Here is a 23,207-nt window from a genome sequence, read left to right on the forward strand (position 1 = left end):
CTGATATATACTGTCTTTAATTGAATTTAATTCAAAGAGAACTTAAAACAGTGCATTGTGAAACATTGCTTTTAAATATAATGCAAATAGATACAACTTCATTCATATATGATGCAACTGTAATAACAATATTAAGAGCTACTGTTCATATAAAAAGGTCCATGTACTGTAGTGCTGTATTTGTGACGCAGCAGTCCAGCCCAGCTGGCTTGTCTCGAAGCGCTGTCCTGTCATCATAATGCCTTTGGGGGGCCCCGTGACGTGTGGGAGGTTAGCCCTGTAATGGGATAATTCTATGTGGTGGTGCCTAATGACACGCTGGGGCTGTAATCACCTGGATGTAAAATAACCACTCAGGTCTACACCCACCTCTTAAAACACGGCCTGGCGGAATCAGGACTGTCAGGTGAGGTAATTGTGGTAAAGCGTAAAAAAACGTAATAACATGGAGAGCACGGGTCCCATCGCATCATCATCATCATCATTGCTGGCCTGTGTGGTGGTTGGAGAATGTGAATTTCAATTTCAAAATGGTCAGTTGTAGTCCTTAGCTGCATTGTTTTTTTTGTGTTTTTTTTTATAAACAGTAACCACACATATGTGTGTTTCACTTCACTTCACTTCACTTCACTAACACTTCATTCATCTGTCAACATCTTGATGTATCCACGAGGGTTCTTGGTCACTATTGCGATGTTGTTGGGTCTCCGATGACAGAAAAACATCCTGTACAGAAAGGGCTAGGCTTTTTGGCGACGGAGGGAGCTGCTCTTCTTTTCCGAGCTATGATATTCATGAAGGGATTATTCCCACCCTGTGGAACAAGAGAGAGCTTTACAGTGCTGTATACATATCCACAACAAAGCCAGTTTGAGCTACTCTGGTAGTACAAGCATCCAAAGAGAGAGAGAAATAATCAGGTCAATAACTGACCACCAGTAGGCAAAATTCCTTGCCATCAGAAACTTCATGTCATTTTAAAAAATATATACAATAGAGAACTGACCTGTGCGGTTGGTATCTCAGCACTTCTCTCCTCAAGTTTGGAAACAATCCCAAAAGAGGCAAACTGATTGAAAAAGAAATGGTACAAACAGAGAACAAACACAGGCACACATTACAGACTAGTAACAAATTCTGGCTGAACACTTACATGTGAAGTATTTGCAATTAATTTGATTAATATCCATAGAACACATTCAGAATAAACATGTTTTTAAGAGCATATTTGAAGAAGCAATGTACTGAATTTAACACTCACAACTGTAGTCCAGACAATCTATTTGAATTACTGACATGAAAAACATTTTCGGAAACTTTCAGATTATATTACAGCAGTACGGTAATCAAAACCCACCTGAGATATCACAGATTGGTCATTTGTACTTCCCTGGACCTCCTGGCACAGCACAAGTATGACAGCCATCAGCGAAACAAATAGGCAGCACGGTATCTTCATGGTGCAAGCAGTTGGGCCTCCAGAGAGAGTGTGAGTGTCCGCCCCGAGGCGGCCCATAGAAATACCTGCTGCCCAAGTCGACAGTGGGCCATCAGCCCCATAATTAGGCAGAAGGGCGGAATCCAAATTAAAGTCCTCTCAGCACTATTCAGCACTTTGGACGTAGGTTTCATATTCATTAAAAGACATGCAGACATTATAATTTATCCTTTCGTTTATTCTGTTTTTGACAAGGCATTTTCTTTTTTTGACATGATACACAGTCCATCTGAGTGAAGAGGAACTGGGAGCAGAATGCAGAACATTTTTTTTTTCCTTCAACACAGCATGATTTAAGAATGGACTTTGAGGAAAGAAGCCTCTAAATTATGTCAGTAAAATCAGGCAGAGGAATTTTAGTTTCATCTTAGCAGGCAAACTTCCCTGAACGTGACCTCCCATCTCAGAATAGAGGTAGCTTAAGACAACAAGAAAGAAAGAAAGAAAGAAAGAAAGAAAGAAAGAAAGACTGAGAAAAGTAACAAGAAAAAACAGAAAAGTAAGAGAGAAGACAATCACCGCTCCATTGATAGAAACTCAAGGTTACAGAAAGCAATAATTATAAGCAATACTAAAATTTAAAAAATTGACTTTTTCTTTTTTTTAAATCAAACCATTATGTGCAACACCATAAAAAGAAAAGTACAACAAATAATAAATAAAATCTGTGGTCCAGTACCAAAAACCAAGGGTAGTAAAAATACTGCACCAGGACTAAAAGTTAATACAAAAAAACATCATTTTACAATAATATCAGCAGAAAAAACACAGATGGCAAAAACATCATCTATATTCAAAATTCACAGTACATAATTATCCCAAATTTCTCTTGATGTTGTTCCTCTTAACCAAATGCGTGGACCGCAAAAACACAAGGGGAATGAAAAGAATCACGCCTTTAGTCCCTATCCCCGAACTCAACTACTCTTCTGGCTTGGAGTGGACCAGTCTGGACCACTGCTTTAATAGTACTTGTATAAGTTTTAGTTTTAACACACACCCATCCTTTCTCAGCTAGCTATGCATCAAGAATAGCCCAGCAGAGCCTCTGTGCTGAGAACACTCCCATTCCTTTTTGGTATCAAGTGAAGCAGTTTGTCTTGTCCGGATCGGACCGGACCAGCACGCGCACACATCACATACATACAAAACGCATGTGAGGAGAACCTCCCTGTGAGGTATCGTCATTGGTGACATGCAAAACTGCCCCGTCACGTCACATCACATCACAAATAATGGAATGCCGGTCTCAACTCCATTTGCTGTGGAAGATATGGTTTAAATCTATAGCATACATTACTTTTTCCACTACCACAGAAACCCCAAAGAGTATTGTTAATTTATAGTTGTACGCCAGACGTGGTCTCTATTGTTTATCAAAAAAAAAAAACAGCCCGCAGTCTGAACATGGCACCTTGAGTGGATGTGAAGGTGACTCCTTACTTGTTCAACTTTTTGCAGTTGAGAGTCATGACGGGACAATAACTGAAGAGTAGATATCCGCACAATGTAGCTCCACTTTGAAAGTTTATTCAGGTCATTCATTTCGACCTTCATCAGGTCTTCATTAGGCATGGACCCTGTTGGATTGAAACGTTGTATGGCCTGAATAAACCTTCAAAGCGGAGCTGCAGAGTGCAGACTTCTACTCTCTCTACTGTCAGATACTCCTTTGTCCTGCACCTGGCCTCAGCGAGGTGGGATGTGCATACTCTTACTCTCATGACAATAACTGAAGCTGTCATGACTGTGGTAACTGTGCACCTTTGAAGCATGATCCAGATCTCCCAATTAATAAATAATGGACTTGCATGAAAGCAACCCTCAGTGGTTTTACTCTCCCTATTAGATACAAAAATTAAGCTTCCAGTTACGCGAACACCCACACTCCCAGCCAGACCAACACAGGATGCAAATATGCAAACACATTCATACATACCCATACCCATGCACGCACACACACACAGTCTGTTCACTGAAATGGACTACCAGGTGATCCATTTCTGGCTAAGAGCACAGTGGGCAAGTTGGACTCTGCTAAGCAGCTTTGAGTTGTCACTGTCAATCGTCACTATGGAGGAATGGCCGGCACCTCTCACCCACACCACTTCAGGAATCCCTGCCTCTATATGTGCATGCCCTCTCACATGGTGATGATGAACCACTGTGATCTTTATCAAACATACATTCTCTGGTTTTATCTCGATTCTCCCAAATCATTCTCAAAATCTCCCCTCTCTCTGTCTATTCTCTCATGCATGTCCTTCTCTCGCCAGTCTTCAAAGAGACCTGTTCAGGAGAAAAGACAACACTCTCCCACTGAAGGCTCATTGCGTTGCAGAGAAACAACAAAACACGTGTTCACATGTACATCCTGTAAAAAGATCCCACTTGGTCTCTGCGACTGGGCACCAAGCTGACAGTCTTTGAGTGTATGCAAGGCTCACAGACAGACAATCTCTGTAACGCCTCCAAGAGTGTAGTACCTAAGATGCAAACCATGGAACATGAATGCATTTTTGGAAGTTCTATCACCCATTAGAAAACGAAACGGAACACAAAATTAACAACAACCAAAACAAAATAACCTCCCTCACATAACTCGGAGGAGACCATGTCGCCATGGCGGCTTTAAGCAGGTTTGAGGGGTATACAGCCGACCCCGACCCCACCCTCGTGGCACGCCATGGGTGCCATGAATGTCCAGCGGTTGGTCTCGGGGTCGTACATCTCCACCGAGTTAAGGTTGGACTGTCCGTCGTAGCCGCCGACGGCGTAGAGCCGGCCGCAGTTGGCTACTAGGGAGACTCTGCTGCGTCTCGTGTTCATGGCCACCAGGTGGCACCACTGGTCCGCCACCGAGCTGTACACCTCCGCGCCCATCAAGAAGGCTGAGCCGTCGTAGCCACCCACCACGTACAGCTGGCTTCCCAAGACCGCCGCGCTGTGCCGGCACCGCTTGTTCATCATGCCTGCCACCGGGTGCCACAGGGCTGTGTGATGGTTGTAGTACTCCACCTGGTGGAGGTGAGAGGCAATTGCACTGTCAGGCACAGACAGTCATGTCTTGACTCAAATGCTGTACAATGCAGTCATTCCTGTATGCCCATTTTGACTGAATTCACTCAAACATTAACAATACCAGGACTGTAAGAGGACTGAAACTGACTAAAACGTTAAACAGTAGAACAATTTTAAGTTTAGGCAAAAATAAACAAATGTAATTTCTCATACTATTTTAGTATACATCATCCAGATAACCTCTGTTGAAACAGTAGTCAAGTTATTGCACAGCTGAGGTACTAGTGATTCGTAGTGAGTATGAACTGGGACTGGGACCATCAGAGGTCTTTATTTTTCCTTTAGCGTCGTATCTTATGTCCAGAAGGAATTAGATCTACCAAAGATATTGCGAAAACATTCCAATGCTATTGCAACTGGATCACTGCACTAAAAACCTGCCTTAGTTGCTTAAATTTTACAAACACTGACAAAATGAAACCTATTTCAGTCTTTTAGCGCAAGGATCTCATCTGGAACAAGTTTCTCTTGCAAAAACCTGATTTTACTGTATCCACACTGACCGTGTTAAAGATCTGTAGGCCGTCGTGGCCCCCAGACACAAATATCCTCCCATCAAACACAGTCACTCCAGCAGCACTGCGACTCGCACTCATCTCCGTCACTATTGTCCACCTGCAAAACACACGCGCGCGCACACACACACAGAAGTTGAATGAGGAATACATTTTCACAGAACCTACTGTAAATATGATTGGTGTAGATGAGTGGCAAAAAAGAGAACTGCGGAGACTGATTTGAGTGAGTGGCAAAAAGTAAAACCTGAAGAAAGAAAAGCGGTACGCACCGATCCGTCTCTGGGGAGTAACATTCCACAGAGTTTAGAGAGGATTTGCCATCATAGCCTCCACAAACATATATGTGTCCATCAACCACCACTGTTCCCATTGCACTGTGGAGAGGAATGACAAGAATACAAGTTTTGAGCAAAATCATATTCGTGCAGCAATTATGCATCTTCAATACTAAACCATGAACGGATTAAAAAAATACTTTAATATTCAATTGTCCGTGAATGGTTTTCATGATTTGGAAGCAAAAATTATGGTTGAAAAAAGCGGTTGTAATAATGATCTGTAATTTGCGAGATCTGAACCCTCACCTGCGTTGACTATTCATGCTAGACACCCGGCTCCAAGTGTCCGTTTCTGGGTTGTACACCTCCACTGTGCTGAGTCTTGATTGGCCATCGTATCCTCCAATAGCATAAAGAAGCCCGTTCACCACAGCAACGCCCACCCGACTTCGGGCCGTCGCCATTGCCTGGCAGCGGCCCCAGCAGTTTCCGATTGGGTCAAACATCTCCACCACATTTAACGAGTCTCCTAAAACGTGGCAAAAGCACACGTGTGTAAGAGTTGGACAGCCTCAGCCTTGTTATTATAAAACAGCAGCATTCAATGGAAAAATCAGTTATGAAAGACGGCGATGAGAGACGGGCACACACCTGCACTGTTGAGCCCCCCTACGGCATAAATGAGCCCGGCGATAGACGTGCAGCATCGCTGTCGGGTCTTGAAGGCAGCGAGGTGTGGGCGACGCTCTGGCATGAGGTGGTAGTCTTTTGCTTCATCTACTAAATCTCTGAGGAAAACATTAAAAAGGGAAGTTAGAAAAAAGGACAGTTGGCCCCGCCGTGGCACCAACGGGGACCAGGAACTCTCCCATCTCTCCCCATCCCCCATCTCTCTGAACACTTGGCAGACACAAAACAACACTTTGACAGGATGCAACAACACTCGGGTAGCAAACTGCTTTCAGAAGCTATAGAAAGCAGGGATGCCTTTCTGCACCTCATACCCAAAGGCATGGAAAGACCAACATGTGACCTGAAGAAGGCCGACAGGCCGAAACGTTGTCACATTAAAAACTGTTTATTTAACTTGTGAGTGTGCGGCACCTCTCTCCTTCTACAATGGAAAGACCAACCCACATCAAAATAGTTCAGGTAGCTTGAAAAGACATCACCAATGCCCACCAACTCAAACAAATAACAGACCCACAGCTGGTACATAGAGGCACACAACAATCCCTCGACATGTGCAAAGAAAGACAGTCAAGCATACACGCATGTGCACACACATGCACACACACATGCACGCACGCACACACACACGCACAATTACCTGCATTTGTGACAGCAGCGCACCAGTTCGTCCTGTTGCACGCGGTCGGCCAGGAACTGGGGCCGGCACAGAGGCAGCCGCGTCCTCGTCAGCAGCTCGGGGAGGTAACCCTCACGATCCTCCCTCACATGCCTCACCCATGCCAGCACCGCCTCGAAAACCTGAGACACAGAAAATGGGAAATGGTATATAAATGCAGTCCATATACCATTTACCCTTTTCCACAGTCCATTTACCGTCTTTCCACTCCTTCGAGCGCTCAAAGCGCTTTACATTGTATGCCTCACACTCACATTCACACACCGGTGGCAGTGGCTGCCACGCAGGGTACCACCCTGCCACCCGGAGCGACTTAGGGTTAAGTATCTTGCTTAAGGACACACCGATGGGGTCAGAGAGAGCGGAGCTCGAACCCGCAACCAGAGAGGGTCTATGGGTAGTACGAGAGAGGAATCTCGCGACTTTTTCCAGGTGTTACTGTCCACTAAGTGACGCCATCCAGACAGCGCAGAGGAGCGCAGAGGCTGTTAGAATGAATGGGGTCCCATGGAGCTCAACCACAGATGCTGCCATTGCTTTGGGAGAGAATTGGTATCATCGTTTCATTTTATTTTTCCCAAAGGCAGGATGAATTATCCTTTCAAACAACACTTAGTTTGAATGTTTAAACTCGCTGGATCTTTGTAAAATATGTCTTTATTGTCAATATGACGTCACGAGTGGCTTCACACACTGCGTTTGGATTGATCGGTCGGCTGCATTGCTGTGATCACGACGGCCGTAAAGCAATTTTGTTAGCAAGATGCTAGCGGAGCCTGACTCATAAATGCCAAAGCTGTAAGAAATCAGAAGGACATAACTCCCAGGTTATTGTACATTTCATTTAAACCACATTGGTTTCTCAGAACTTACAGTAATATTGTCCAAGTTTCAGCTGACAGCGAGCACAATTGTCAGTTATTCGCGCCAGCCTTATGGGCTCTGCCGCCTTGACAGCGCTCCCTAGGTGAACTGCAGGCACGGGTTGGAGGGTGAGATTGGACACTATGTAAACCCACTGTGCCGCAACCTTCTGGTTGCCGAACAGGCTCCTCTACCACCTGAGCCACCACCTCCCAGGGGAGGAGTGAGGAGTGAGAGCAGGGTCAGGCTTGGGCCTTGCTCCTGCTCCTCAAACAACCAGGCTCAAAAGGCTATATTGTGTATATACAATACAACGGGTACAGTGTATATACGACGAAGAGCCTCAATACAGGAAATTACACTGGCTGCTTCAGGGGCTTTGCTATGAGCTTCTCACAGGCCTTGAAAAAAAGGCTGAGCAATAACAATATGACTGGTGGTGGGGTGAGGGTTGGGGGTGCATTGATAGTTCATGTATGGGGTCAATGATATATAGATAATAGAGTTAACCCACTATAGGCAGAGATGCATTTACTATAACCAGCCCTGTGTTGCAAAATAAGATTGGGGATTGGGAGAGTGATCCTCTGTCTTTTATGTGAAATCAGCACTTTGAGTTCTGCATCTTATAAACTGTGGGCCAAGCAATAAACTACTGAATTATTATTCTATACACACACACAACACAACAATACAACGCATTACAAACACTTGTTGAATTACACGCCATGTCTGAAAATCTCTGCCAAATTAGAAATGACCAAAATCTTTCTCCTGGTCAACATGGGCTTGTGCGCTGACAAAAACATTTTTTTTTGTAGGCCTTGTTTCTCTTTTTCCAGTGTGTGACACACCCTTTCTTTCACTTACCTGTTTTTTGCTTCCGTGCAACTGATTTTATCTAGAGCACAGCAACACATCTTTGCAGCATAGGCATCTCCACATTTCCCTCCGATAAACTATTCATTATCCTACGTATACACACAACTGTATAATACATTACAAACAACACTTCCATGTCTGCTGCTTATCCTCCTTCTACTAAAGCGGTTCCGTCAGCATAGGCATCTCCTCCGCAAAGATGGCTGTCGTTTCCGTGTCCCTATGTCCTACCCGTCAATCTAAGCAGCTAAAAATCTCTGATGAGACAACTTCTCATCAAGGACCTAGGCCTCCCTAAAGGCTCTTGGGGGGCTGTAGAGCCCCCGTTGAGAAACTCTTGGCTGGGGGAACGCCGTTGTTTCTCTCTGTCGAATCGAGTATCTGCTTTTAGTGGGCACAGGCCGAGGGCTAGAGCTATATAAACAGGCTACTGGTAGCCCAAGATGGCAGCCGGTGCTGCTACCACTCACCTGTTCCTCTGCTTTGACGTTGAGCTCGTCGCTGCCCACCAGCTCCAGCACCTCTTCAAGCCGCAGGCTCAGGAACTCCTCGGACACCGACACCTCCACAAAGTGCTGATGCACAAAGCTGTTGGCAGCGTCGTAGAGTGTGGTGCACATCATGGTCTCTGCAAACTGGCGGACTCCCAAGCAGTTTTTCGGGTGTAACCTGCAAAGGGAAAATGATCAGAGGTTTTTAGCTTTGCATGCATGAGACCTCATTTTGCAGGATGAACTTGGGCTGTTTGTTCACTGCTTTTGTAAATAACAGAGTGGTGTGAGGGTAGACACAACAATAAACAATAAAGAAAAGCCTGCAGCACTACCACCATTCTTCCTGAGGAAGTCCCAGCAGTGATAAAAGCATTGCTCTCTTCTTCATAGTAGAAACAGGAATTCAAGCAGTATTGCCGACTTTTTGCTCATTCTTTACTATGGAATTAACTTCAGTTGACCTGCACATGGTCATCCAGCCAGGCTGCATACATTCACTACTTTGAACGGAAAATAGCCTCCAACGTACCTCTCCTGAAGGAAAGAGCAGCAGGCATCCTTGACATTCTGCAGCTGTAGGAAGCTGGCACCTATTAACAAGGCCTGGACGTTCAGCTGGTCTATTGCCACGTGGCCATTATACGCAAAATTAATCAGAGCTTCAAGGGCACTGCGAGGGAGGAAGACACAGGAGAGATTAGAGAAATAGCAATAGCCATAGTATTGTATGGCCAATTATCATACATAGACTAATAGTTGTAATTCAATGCACTTCAGAAAGAGAAAGAAGAAAAGTATGTTGAATAGCATTATCATCTAAAGAGACAGTAAACAACCCTACAATTTAACCAAAGACAGATGAAAATAAAGAATTTTTAAAATTATTTTTGAAAGCATATCGCTGGCACCTCAACATTTCAACCAAAAGATGGTTCCAGCATTTGGTAGCACAATGGCTAAAATGCCATTTAATGAGAACGAAACCTTGGCAAGGGGCTGAGTGCAGCTGCAGACAGACACAGACCCATAACTCAGTACAGTGACATGACATGGACCAAAAAATGTGTCTAGAATGTGCGTATGGAATGTCTAGATTAAGGGGCCCACCTGGGATCCATTCCCTGCATGACAATCTCGTCCTGTTTACATTCCACCATGTCGTTGGTGAACATGGCGTGGAAGTATGGAATGGAAGCCGCCAGGACAATCCTGTGAGCACTGAATTTGTGTTCACCAACCTACAATTGAAAACAATATGCTTATAGAAGATAGTAGATGTGCTTCACTTTAACTGTGCTTCACTTTAACTGTACTTCAAAACGTACTTGTGTGTATAATATACAGTGATGGGCAGTAGCTTCGCTACAAGCTACAAGCTACTAGTTTAACTACATTCCCCAGTAGCTTGGTCGTAGCGTCACTACTTTATGTATCGAGTAACTTCCCTGTAGTTAAGCTATCTTTTGTCTCAAGTAGCGACGTAGCTTCCACAAAAGCTACATTTTGTTGCTTGAAGAAAAAAAAATGACTCTCTTTCCCGAGATCTAGGCAGTCACACAGGGGTTCCAAGACCCACCTGCATGAAATGAAGTCAGAGGTGGTATATACTTGTAACTTTGTTCCATGCTACTTTTTAACACGTCGCCTTAGCAGAAAACCGACTGTTTTTTCCTTGCTAGGCCTACGTTCTATATTATGTAAGTTAACCGCAAGTAGCGGCAGTTCTCAATTGCGATGCGATGCGCACATAGTAAGGTAGGCCTATACGAAGGAAAAATGTTAGTGAATCGGGGGGCACGCCAGGGAGTGCCCCACACTGTCCCTCAAAAACATATCCATGTCCCCCCTTGGACTTGGGGTCACCCTATCCTGTGTCCTATAATGATATTTAAAACACACTGAATGTATAATAAATATCAATTAAGTATAATGAGATCAATAAAGTTTTGTTTAATGAAGGTAGGCCTATCTGTTATTTTAAATCAAGCTGACAATATGTCGGGAAAATGTAGCTTCTGGTGTAGTGAACTACATTTCCACATTTTTGAAGCTTAGCTCACTACATTTCTGATGGTGGTAGCTTTAGTGTAGTGAAGCTTATTTTATGGTTGAGTAGCTGATAGCTTAGCTCACTACATTTTACAAGTAGCTTGCCCAACACTGATAATATATATTCAACAGACTCGACTGGAGCATGCATAGTTCAACAAAGTTTTCCCACTGAACAGAACAGAAGCAAAGATATGCTATTAGATAAAAGCACTTTCAACTGGTGTGCATAGATTTTGCATGGCATTGCAGTGTTTCCCCCAGAAAATTGGTTAGTCAAGGTGGTGAGGCTTCGAGTCAGTCCCTGGTGGGCGGCGTGGCGGGGGGGGGGGGGGGGTAGGGCGGGGCGACCCACTCGCGATGTCACGCGGGGGGGAGGTGTTGGCGAGGTTTGATGTCACGCACGGCACGAATACTGTTTCGGGGGTTTGGGGGGGGGGGGAGGGGTTGAATAATAACAAAGCTGTGTAGAACTGGAAAATATGTATTTATTGACCTGCCATATCAAAACTATTTACAGAAGCTGAAAAGAAAAATGTAACAAAAAGTGCAGTGCAGGTTGTTTACATTAACGAAAAAGAGAAACCAAATGGAGTGCAAAATTGACTGGCTACCTATGACTACCTATGGCACATTTTGCAAGTCTTGTCCTTGCAGGCCATCCTTCTCGGTTTTTCAAAAAAGAGTTCCAGTGCCCTGTTGTAATTAAACTGCCCTACTGGTGGCCCATTTGGGTTGCTGCTGACGTCATAGTGCTGCCCCCTGGTGGTGATCTACCGCTGCTGGTGGACTACCTGGGCTTGGAGCCATTGACACCCATTCAAAAGCAATTTTTTTCGATCTAACACAGAATATTTTTAATTAAACCTAAAGACACATCATGGGTCTTATTTAAAAGCTGATAACCTCAGCTTTCCATAACTCAAAGCGGTATTTTCCTAGCATCTACCAATACGAAGGTAGCCTACTGTAAGTGCAGAGTTACTTTTCTAAAGATAGCGTTTTGTTTCCTTGGAAACGGACGCGGTTTATGTGTTACGCATACGCTATTTGACTCGGTTTTGCACTATTATGGATGAATTTCTAATCTTGACATGTTAATGGACAATCTATGCGAATTTCATAATGTGTTTTTATGTGATATGGGAGTAAATGTGTTTACATCCCGTCTGGTCCTGCTAGTTAGCTAGCAAGTGCTAGGTCTCTACACTACATCATGTCAAAAGTGGAAAGATTTGCCGACTCTCAAGGCTGTGGATATAATGAACTGGTTCTGTGAATGTTCTCAGAATGTTTTGCTTTGACAAATTGCTGATATTATAGCATTACATCCAAATCCTGGTGTTTCTTTGTTTATGCTTGGGCCATTGAGACAGATCGATTCTAATATCTATTACCAGAGAGAGTTTACTTACTTGCTAGCTAACTAGCGAACTAGCTAACAAATCCCAGACGGGCGTACTGTTAACACATTTTACTCCCATGTTACATAAAAACGCATTTTGAAACTCGCACAGATTGTCCATTAGAATGTCAAGATTAGAAATTCATCCATAATAATGCAAACCCGAGTCAAATAGCGTATGCGTAACACATAAACCGCGTCCGTTTCCAAGGAAACAAAACGCTATCTTTAGAAAAGTAATTCTGCACTTAAAGTAGGCTACCTTCGGATTGGTAGATGCTAGGAAAATACCGTTTTCAGGTAGGCCTATGGAAAGCTGAGGTTCTCAGCATTTAAACAAGACCCATGGTGTGTCTTGAGGTCTAATTAAAAATATTCTGTCGAACATCGAACAAATGTACTTTTGAATGGGTTTCAATGGCTCCAAGCCAGGATTTACTGTCAATGGTTGTCCACCATTTCAAATTCGCGCGCTCCAGTGAAGGGGCATTCTGACGTAACTGCAACCCAAGAATTGAAAATTAAAATTGTTTCAAAATATGGCCTCGAGGATGGACACACATGGCGTAGTAATAAATCCGACCACTAGGTGTCACAATTTAGTCCAACCGATGTTGTCCTAGTGCCTGCGCTTGAACATGCATTACAACTTTTTTTTTTTTTACAACTTTTTTTTTTTTTTTTTTGCCCTCGGACGCATTTTTTTTTTTTTTTTTTTTTAGGGAACGTAGCCAAGGCGGGGGGGGGGTTTAGTCAAGGCGGCCGCCTTGATAAGAAAGCGCTGGGGGAAAGCCTGCATTGCTATTCTTGATACAGTTCTAGGTGGAAATATACAATTGGACTCCAGGCACACAAGTCAAAGTGAGCAGACGATATACAACTAATGAACACAATATAGGGCAGTGGAGCAACATGGGCAGGTGTGTGAGAGAGGACTGAAAGAGGATTAAGCAACCGTGGCAACAGCAAAGGCACTGCAACGGTGAATAGTGCTGCTCAGTGTTTAATCTGCAGATAACCATAATACGGATTAATTGCCCTACTCAACAATGACAACACTACACACTGTATGAATGTACACAGCTAGCAAGGGCACAAGGTCGACGTCACACAGTGTTACGTTGGAATGGCTCTATCTCATACGTGCCCAAGGACAGCATAGGCTACCCACATCCAATTTAATTTTCTTAATTAAGGCGTACACTATCAGTAGAGTCATTCGGCTGAACTGGAAGCCGTCCCGAATCATTGCCATTTCAATGTAGGACAGGTGACAATGATTGCCATGAAACTAACAAGCTGTTTTTTTCTGTTCATGTGTTTTGCATTCGCCACTATTCTTCGTTCACGGCACTCGGGCTTGCGAAGTGTTCTCGCAGCAAGCTGCCTACTGAATAAAGACAAGTCAAAAGAAATTGTTCGAGAGGGAAGAGTTCTTGCGCGATGTGACACCTGCTGTTTATTCATCGTTGTTAGTTCTTCCGGATAAGGGAGTTCATAGTTGGGTGATGGCAGGACTAACGCATGTAAATTTACCTGATAGCCATGGGTTATTTCATGGAAGAAATCGAACCCCCTCAACAACAAACGTCCAAACAGCGTCAAATGTATGTTACGCTTGACACACTATACAGTGACTCATTTCAGGGTTAAATCAACTTCTGTCCATAATTTTAAACGCCTCTCCAAAGAGCAAAGCTAACATAGCTTGCTATTTCAACACTCCTCGTTCAGCCTCTTCCAATCAACCACTCACGGCTAGTGGTAGCAGGGCTTCGCTAGTTATCCTACATCAGCTAGCCAGATGCCATTTAGCTGCAATGTTGGAATTTCTTTACCTTCAGGGTCACATCACAGAGTTTCCCTTGCCGTCGAATTTCTTCCATGACTGCATACCCGCGATCTGGTAAGTCGTGGACTGAAAAATGTACTAAATCTTCCAGTTCTTCGAATGTCATGTCACCCATCGTCATTGAGGAAAAGGAAAGACCGAAAATATAGAAACGCGAAAAGACTTGGTAGCTTGATCTTTACGACTCGCCGTAGTCACTCTTCCTTCCTCACTCCGCAGTAGGGCAGAACTTTTGCAACTGTGACTTCAAAGCTTGTGCTTGTTTGGACTTAAACTCACACAGTTGTTAATTGGTGGTGACAGCGAAGATTCAGGCTCACAGCACCTCTAACGTAGAATGGTTAAATCCATTTTAATCTCTTTCATTCTACGTACCACCGATATGATTGGCGAGGCAAAGGCGAAGCCATCAGCAGCCTTTAATAGTCGGGATTAACTGTTACATTGTGTCCACTGCGAGGATTAACTTCTATGGAGGAATGGTCAACACACACACATTTGTTTTTTTTTCTTCCAATAACAGTATGCTTTTTCCCCCTCATTGAGAGGCCCCAACGTAGGATATTCACATTATCCTTATCAACCAATGCTCAACACATGTCATCATTATTTTGTGCAAATTATTATATGATTCTTGCCAAAGATAGGAAAGAAATGGGCCTGCGATCTGAAATGGGCCAGGACAGGACTAATGGGCTGTCGGACCAATGGGCAGACCCCCTATGATCTGGCCTAAACTCTTGGAACAAACTTAAGACAACAAGATTGTCTATGTCTAAGTTTGTAGACCCATTGGCCTATACCATTTTATAGCCTTCTTAAATAATCTGTTGAAACATTGACATTTAAAGTGCCAATTTGAGCCTAAATGCACCATGCAGTCAGACACCGAAGACCCTGAAAAGGTTGCAGAAACTCTTAAACATTCTAACATTCTCGACACCACTCAGTATTGGGAACAGCTAAATTGCTAAGCTTTTGCATTTGGTGATTTAGCATTTAATGCACAAAGGCCCATTACTGCAGCAGGGCACATGGTGTGTTTGAAAGTGTTTTCTAAGTAAACTGTGTAGGACTGTACACAATGTACAATTCAAAATGAAGGCATTCTCCATTTGAACCTGAAGCGCCCAAAAGATGTTGAGATTGCCCTTGCGTGTACCATCATCATGTGGCCTGCAGGCTCGGACCACATTTAGGCACTCCTTTCACACCATCACAGGGCTGTCTCTATTTGCACCATGCCTGGAATTTTCCTCACAAACCACCCAATTGAACTCCTTCTGCATGAGTGGTTCTTACCCAATTATTTTATAAACACGTAGCGGCACAGACACATCAGCATCATCTTCTTCTGTTATCACCACCACACACAGTACTTTCTCTGTCACTTAGCCTTCGTAATCACACACCCTTGTCCCTCCCTCCTCCACCCCATCTGTTTTGAAGTCTGTATAAAACGAGATGTATGCACAGCAGCATCACTTCATCCAGACCTGGTGCCTTTGTCAGTCTGATCCACTGAAGCCCGTTCAGCCTGTGAGTATGCACTAAAAGACTGTTGTTGTTGTTCAGAAGATAAATGCTTGTTGGGCTATAGGATGCATTTTTAGTGCACAGCGGAATGCTACAAAGACTAGTTTATCACAATGTGATACTATGCAGTTTTGGTAAAGCTGGTGCTGCAGGCAAAAGGGGAAAAGATGATGGATGATGTGTTGTTACTTCTGCTCCTGTTGGAAAGTTTTGTGAGCCTGTCATATGTTTAGAAGTTGATTTGCATTTATTTCAATTATTTCTCTCTTTTTTTGTCTCCTAAAGACTTTGTGTGTTAAATCATTGCTAAGTGGTAATTCACAAACACAGAACATCTAACATTTCATTTTTAATTTGTTTCTATGACAGAGCCATGAGCAGGAACTACATGTCCAAGTATGATGAGCTCCGCAAAGGAGACTATCTCTGGTCCAACAACAAGGAGTACAAGGCAGTCTTTCAGGTACATTGCATTACATCACAGTACAGCACTTGGGCTATCTGTCACTTTTCAACAAAGCAGCTTACAGTAATTTAGGTGGACAGTACTGGTTACATTCCCTGGAATAATGTTCAGTGTCTGGCTCAAGGGCATTTGCAACCATGGCAGTACTGATACTGGACTCAAACATAAAATCTTCCCATCACAAGACTAGTCCACAACCATTACGCCACAGCTGCTCCACACTTTGTCTTGCTCGCGCTAACAAGCCATGGGGGTGTACTAGACTTGCTCATTTCAAAAGTGTTTCATCTGCATGTCTTTGTCATTACAGGAGGACGGCAACTTTGTGATCTACGGCTGGAGGCAGATGTGGTCGTCCGACACCGCCGGGCAGCACGATGCCCACCGCCTCTGCATGCAGGACGACTGCAACTTTGTCATGTTCAAGCGCGACAACAAGGCCGTCTGGCACACCAACACCCACAAGTCCGACGGCTTCAGGATGTGCCGCATGTGGCTGCGGGACGACGGCAACCTGGTGATCGAGAAGGACGGCGAGGAGATGTGGAACTCCTCCCAGTCCAAGGGGATGAAGTGAAGCAGCTGTGTGGGTCAACAGTGCAGTGGCTCTCAGCCTCCTCATCCCTTTGAGGGTCACTGAGGGCCACTGTGTCAAACTGCTGATGGTGGGATACAAACGGAGCCGAATGGTTGGTTGATTGGTTGTTTGGAGGGCTGATAAAGTGATTTTCAATAAAGAGCAAAATGAAATGCATTCCTGTCTATGCTTGGCTTATATTTTAGTTGTTTCTTTCATGGTATTTTGGTGAGACCACACAGATCAATTTGCTGTAAATAATTAGGAATCACAGAATGCACTCATATCTGTCAAACATAGATAAAAAAAATAGGTTACAATTCCCCACGCACAAGTTTAAAACAAAGTTAATACATTTTCCAGTACAATTCAAAAAGCAGTCAAAATTTTCCATATGAAGTGAAAAGAAAACCCATATTAAAATGTTAAAGTATCGTCACATTCATGGAGAACAGGTAGCCTATTATAAATGTCATGTCACAACATATTTTGAAATGTTTGGAACAGCCAACTGATACAAAAGCAGAGAAAATGAACTCTACATAGAAGAATATCTAGGCTGACCAAATTCTGCATGTACAGCGTATAAATAAATATAATGCAATGTAGAACTGTGCCCAATGTATCGCAGGGACAGTTCACATATGCTCACACACACAGGCAAAAGACATAAGACTCACACGCACAATCTGTCTGTGGTTTATAGCCAGTGGTGTAGTCTACGTAGAACGTAGGTATATGGAGTATACCCACTTCTAAATTTTAGGGACTTCAGTATACCCACTTAAAATTGATTTATCCATTGTTTAGAATAGCATACAGTATACCCACTTCAAAAAATGCTCGAATAGGCAGTATACCCACTTCAAAAAAGTAGACTACACCGCTGTTTATAGCTGAGATTGTTTTTGCTCAGCCTGTGCATTATGTGATACCAAGTTTCTTCTCTTGCTTAGTGAGGTGGGTACCAATGATCCTCTTTGTATATTTGTGATAAGTCAGGGGTGTAAAAGTTAAATTCACTGTGGGCCAAATTCCAAATTGGTAACTAAGTTGCAGGCCAAACACTTACATTATATAACAGTTCAAATGTGCCTGCATATAATTCTGTTGTACTGTAAACAGTATGTAAATGGGAGACATTCTATTGATGAACTTGAATACTGTTGCACTGGCCTTGGCCTACTCATAAATCCTGTGAGACAGCATTTCGTTTTCAGGACATATTACTATATACTAATGGTGCGCTATGTCGATGAACTGTAATACACATTTGAAATGATCTTGCGGGCCAAATAAAACGTCACGGCGAGCCAGATTTGCCCCCCCGTCCCTGAGTTTGACGTATGATGTGTGGCTTCTCATTGTCTGAATAGTACACAGAGTACCAAACGACAGTTTCTGTGAAAGTTGGGCGTTCTTCAGGATCCTGAAGAAAGAGTTCTTTTTTTGCCACTACAAAAGTGTTTTCTGGCTGAAGTGTAGCCTTCTTCCAAATGCCTGAAGCTATGCACTGCCTTTATGCACTCGCTTAACTTTTAAATTTCAATTTCGTTGAGAGACTTGTCTTGTGGTCTTTCCAATGGAATGCTACTAGTGCAATTCAGAGTAGTCAATGAATCCTCACTCTTCACACCTTATTATACAGCAGGCAGTTGACTGGTGCAACTAAAATGCCACATCCATGCTGAGAGCTTTGTACTGACTCAGTGTTATATACAGAATATCATTTAAGTACAAGCTGGCACTAGTCTTTTGAAACTCCCACAAGGAAAGTCCCATTGTCGTAGTGACACACAGCACACCACAGTACTGAGGGCACACAAAAATGTGTCCTTATTCCTGTTGGGTTTTCCAGCTACTCTACCAAGGAGTAGAGCCGACAACTTGAAATTTAGTCCAAATTAAAAGATTTATTTATTGATCTATACATACAAATTACTAAGTGAATACAGAGTGAATAAAGCATAAAATACAGAAGCCAAAATACAGAGCTCTGGGTTCAACTTCGAACCCAGAGCCCTGGGTTCACCCTAACGGCAACAAAGATGAACCCTGGATTTCCCTGAACCCAATGATTATATAGTAACATACTTTCACTGAAATATGTAAACAAAATAGTCTCTGTGTGTGGGTGGTTGACGTTTAAGGGCGTAACGCAAAAAAAAAAAGTTTTTCCAATTCCTGAAAAAAACGATGGGAAAATTTGGAAAAAAATTGAAAAAAATAAAGCTCATAGTGGTCCGTGGAATTTCGCCTAATTTTTGCCATTTTTGGGAAAATGTGGCCTGCGGTGTGTGTGACATCCTTGGTGTGACATTTCTGTAAGATACAATAAAATTATTAATATTTTGCACAAACATATCCCCCATGCTCTTTGTACTATTGTTCCTTTAACCCCCACCCCACACACACACTACTACCCACGCACCCCCATACACACCCACACACGCCTATGCATTGTACAGGCAGATTACTGTGATTTCAATGCATGGTTTCACTGTATTACTTGTAATAATTGTGTGAATGTGACAAATAAATCTCCTGGTATCCTTATATCCTTGCATGATACATGAAAAACAATTAAGGACTGAGTAACACATTGCATAAGCATGTCACACCGCATGACATGAAGTCACACCACAGGAAATTTACTGCATTGTGGCCATTTTAATCCTTTTGTATACATGACTGACCTCTGAGATCATGCTAACTAGATAATGATATTGTGTTTAATCTTAATATGTGTTTTCATTTATAAAAAACTTTTTTCCCCTTTTATAAGAGCAGTCACACCATAGGACACCATAAAATGAACCTAAGCATTGTGTGACAGAAACATTGCAATATGTAGACATATTAAGAGGTGAAGAGTCACCTTAAACTTCCAGACCACTCTCCAATAGCTGAGGTACAAACTGGTTAGGAGCTAGTCTTTAAGACCCTTGTAGTTGGCCTTGCAGCTGCCCGTTCACCAACATTGACATACATGTCACCCCACAGGACGCAATTTGTGTTACGAAATGGAACTTGTAGTTAATATTACTGTCTTGAATTTTTTTCACATTCACATATCTTAATATCAAGTTCATATTTATGCAGTCATGCCAAATGCTTCATACACTATTAAAAATGCTGTTGGTTAATTTATATATATATTATATTCCAGGTTTCATTAATGTTACAGTCACACCGCAGGATATTTGACATATAAACCTTTACATAAATCTTAACCAAAATGTTTCTTCTCATCTCAGACTAATATGAAACATAATGTACCACATCTTCTTTATTGACATTTGTTTTCAAGAGGAAAAATAAGAGTTTTGTAGGTTTTTAACCAATGTTACGAAAAAACAATGCGTCACGTATCCCACCCGTGTGCAACTGGAATCATCCGGATCTTCTTATCTTGTCACGCGCATCCCAAGGTCTTCACATCACTCCTGTGCATGACATTACCTTTTGGTCACAAGTTTAACACTCACATGTCTATACATGTCCATGCATGCCATGACAAACGACATTGACAAACACCCATCCATACCACACAGGCCCAGTCTTCTTTCTGCATCAAAGGATTGGCCATGTACAAACACACTCATACACACAGACACACACATTGCCACATACAGTAAGAGGCGCCTGTCCATTCGTCCTGGTTCTAGAAAAGGGCCAAAGATGTTAGGGTTATACATGCACGCACACACACACTTCCAGTCATCCTTCACATGTTCTCGTGCCCCTGCTCCTCTGCCTGGCACAGTACCACGTGTCCTTGGAGACGATGTTCCTACGTCCAACAGGTCACTTGTCACCGTCCCCACTAGCTTGCGCTGGTTCCATCCTCGGACTTGTATTTTGCATGAAAGGACATCATAGCAACATTCTTTAGGCCACGAGCATGTGACACCTCTCCGCACCAAGGCCATAGCCCACCACCTCGACAGTGCATATTCCGTCACAGAACGTAGGGGTGATACGTAGGGGTCAACATAACTCATGCCGGCATACCAATGGATCATCATCATGCAATATCCAAGACTAATACAGTTAAAACCGGTACTCGCACATCTTCCAGCTAGAATTAGTCTGTTACAGTCAACCAGGTCAGGCTGACCTCCTGGTGTCTTTCTACTGCGGCCTAAAGGCCTTTCCGCCTCGACATCTTAACCCCCCAAATTCGTTTCTTAACCCCCCAAGAGATAAGGTCACACTTACTTGTCCTCACTCAAGTAGCTATATGAAATCAACATTCCTCACCCGTGCAAAGGGGCAGCCCAACAGATGCCCTGAATAGAACAGCATACTGTAGGAGGGCAGTGTCATGATCAGGGTTATGGAGGAGGATATGGGATAGTCAATCACTCCCCACCATTTTGGCGATACCAGGGATGGAATAGCTGCCCTCAAACTACAAGCCCAGCTCCTTAACCTCTTGCCAATTATTGATACAACAACAATGTATGTAGTGAATTTGCTTAGTGCACATTACATGACCACTTGGGTTTGTTTGATAGTGCCTTTTGACATCCCATGGGCAGTGTCTGGTAAGGCTTTCAGGCCTAGTGTGTTTGCCCCAAAGTATTAAACGGTCACTCAAACTGAAGTCTGAAACATCTTTTTTTTTATTTTACCTTTATTTTACCAGGGAAATAAAATCACATTGAGAATAAAATTCTCTTTTACAAGTGAGCCCTGGCCAAGGCGGCAGCACACATAACAGTTACATTTACAGACAGGACACAGACAAAACAGAACAAATCAATATGGATAAAGAGATAAAATTACACAATAAAAACCATAAAATAATAAACATAAAACAACATTAGAAGGAGATTAAAATATTAAAAGCAAGTGCAGACAGATTTAAAAGTGTCATTAAGATAGGTTTTAAACTCAGCTACAGACATAAAAACAGCAAGCGTAACCATTGCAATCCTCACTCAAGACATAGTAGCCTGTGTCATGCCAAAAAGCGACTCCCTGCCAGAAAAATGGGTGACTTCATGGAATAACCCCCTGTAACTCTGGACTACAGAGGGTCAGCTGCATCAATTTCACTGTACCGGGCACCCTCCACTATCACCCCAGAAATGTTGGTGTGTATTGCCCTTTGAAATCCTGACTTACAGGGGGCAGTCACATTCTGGCAACGCCTCGTAACTCTCGTTTTCTGGCAGGGAGTTGTTTTTTGGCACGACACCTGCAAGACACAAGTACCTGAATTGAATTGACCTGGATTAGGTTGTTACTGTGTCTGCATAGTTTCTATATGTAGAGGTGTTTCATTAGCATTATTCTATTTCATTTTATTGTGTTTCATTTTAAGCATATCCAAGCTTTAAATCACTTTGGTTGTTCAGTGTAAATGTGGTATATAAATTTCCCTTTCTTCCAACAAAGAGATTTGACATACTGCACATGGAATAGGTCAGGGTCAACAGCAATGTCTACATACAGTCATATACGTACATTACATTAGTTCTATCTCAACATCAAGGTCAACCAATTTACTTTTGATTTGATCCACATATTTTTGTTCATTAGAAATGAATTCCTTATTACAATATTATTTGATTCATGTGACCCAGTTCACAGTATTTGCAAGAAACAGCCATGACACTGGAGCAGAGCATGCCAGACATGCAGTGAGATAATTCCAGATATTTTTGGCCTTTTTTTAAACAGAGAACTGAAGTAAGACTTTGGATTGTCAGTTGACTTCATGACCCGAATATTACATTTCAGAGAACTTTGACGTCTGATTTGATTTAGGACACAAGGCCTTGTGCTGACATAGACATTGGCGGGATTGTAGATGAAGCAGTGGGTGCTTTTGATATTGCTGTCTTAGCACAGTAATTACATGATTGCCTTCCTCATAGTGCTGTGTGGTGTTATGGTCAGGATTGGATGTGCATCTGGCAACACTATGAACCTTGTACATTCGTGTTCAATCGCTTGAGTTGAACTTACTGCCCTTACTTGACTTTTCTTCTAGATGTTCCACCCTGGCCTCGACATACCAAAAGTCACATCAGTCACCTAAGGAAAACTTTTTTTTTATACAGTTCAAAATCTGATATCCATATAATGCCATGACCAAGACATTTGGAATGACAATACACACCATGAACATGCTGTAGCATTGTAACACTCCCTGATGTATATCAATTCTGACAACTGTCTTTTTGAAGTTGAAAACGAAACAAAAATTTAAGTCAAGAAATGCTTTCGGGATACACGTTGTTGTCTTATTAACTTAGCAGGGGTGTTGGCCTTGATTGCAAAGATTATGCATCCTTTTTATGTAGGTAAGTGGCTATTAGACCAAT

At 42.8% G+C, this 23,207-nt stretch overlaps 2 protein-coding genes and 1 long non-coding RNA gene across 4 annotated transcripts; 1 reads left to right on the plus strand and 2 right to left on the minus strand.

Moving 5' to 3' along the window:
* Positions 1 to 180: 180 nt before the first annotated feature.
* On the minus strand, positions 181 to 1,468 carry LOC134466558 (uncharacterized). The gene is made up of 3 exons (XR_010038331.1): positions 1,358 to 1,468; positions 1,007 to 1,069; positions 181 to 814 (listed from the first exon to the last, which is right to left on the minus strand). It is a non-coding gene; the product is annotated as an uncharacterized LOC134466558 (long non-coding RNA).
* A 187-nt stretch (positions 1,469 to 1,655) lies between these two features.
* klhl18 (kelch-like family member 18) lies at positions 1,656 to 14,440 on the minus strand. Its single transcript, XM_063219513.1, has 10 exons — positions 14,277 to 14,440; positions 10,092 to 10,222; positions 9,514 to 9,654; positions 8,961 to 9,159; positions 6,706 to 6,866; positions 6,027 to 6,163; positions 5,682 to 5,904; positions 5,367 to 5,471; positions 5,083 to 5,194; positions 1,656 to 4,516 (listed from the first exon to the last, which is right to left on the minus strand). Exons 1-10 carry the CDS (start codon positions 14,409 to 14,411, stop codon positions 4,130 to 4,132), a joined length of 1,731 nt encoding a protein of 576 aa, XP_063075583.1. The 5' UTR covers positions 14,412 to 14,440; the 3' UTR covers positions 1,656 to 4,129.
* Positions 13,977 to 17,046, plus strand: LOC134465709 (B-type lectin plumieribetin-like). 2 transcript variants are annotated; one of them, XM_063219514.1, is made up of 4 exons: positions 13,979 to 14,344; positions 15,740 to 15,829; positions 16,196 to 16,289; positions 16,603 to 17,046. In XM_063219514.1, the coding sequence occupies exons 3-4, from the start codon at positions 16,200 to 16,202 to the stop codon at positions 16,867 to 16,869; spliced, it is 357 nt and encodes a 118-aa protein (XP_063075584.1). In that variant the 5' UTR covers positions 13,979 to 14,344; positions 15,740 to 15,829; positions 16,196 to 16,199; the 3' UTR covers positions 16,870 to 17,046. The 2 variants fall into 2 exon arrangements, with proteins under 2 accessions (XP_063075585.1, XP_063075584.1); XM_063219515.1 differs by lacking the exon at positions 15,740 to 15,829 and having other exon boundaries at positions 13,977 to 14,344.
* The last annotated feature ends 6,161 nt before the right edge of the window (positions 17,047 to 23,207 follow it).

This window comes from Engraulis encrasicolus, chromosome 16, assembly GCF_034702125.1.
Source record: "Engraulis encrasicolus isolate BLACKSEA-1 chromosome 16, IST_EnEncr_1.0, whole genome shotgun sequence".
In the NCBI taxonomy this organism is placed as follows: Eukaryota; Metazoa; Chordata; class Actinopteri; order Clupeiformes; family Engraulidae; genus Engraulis; species Engraulis encrasicolus.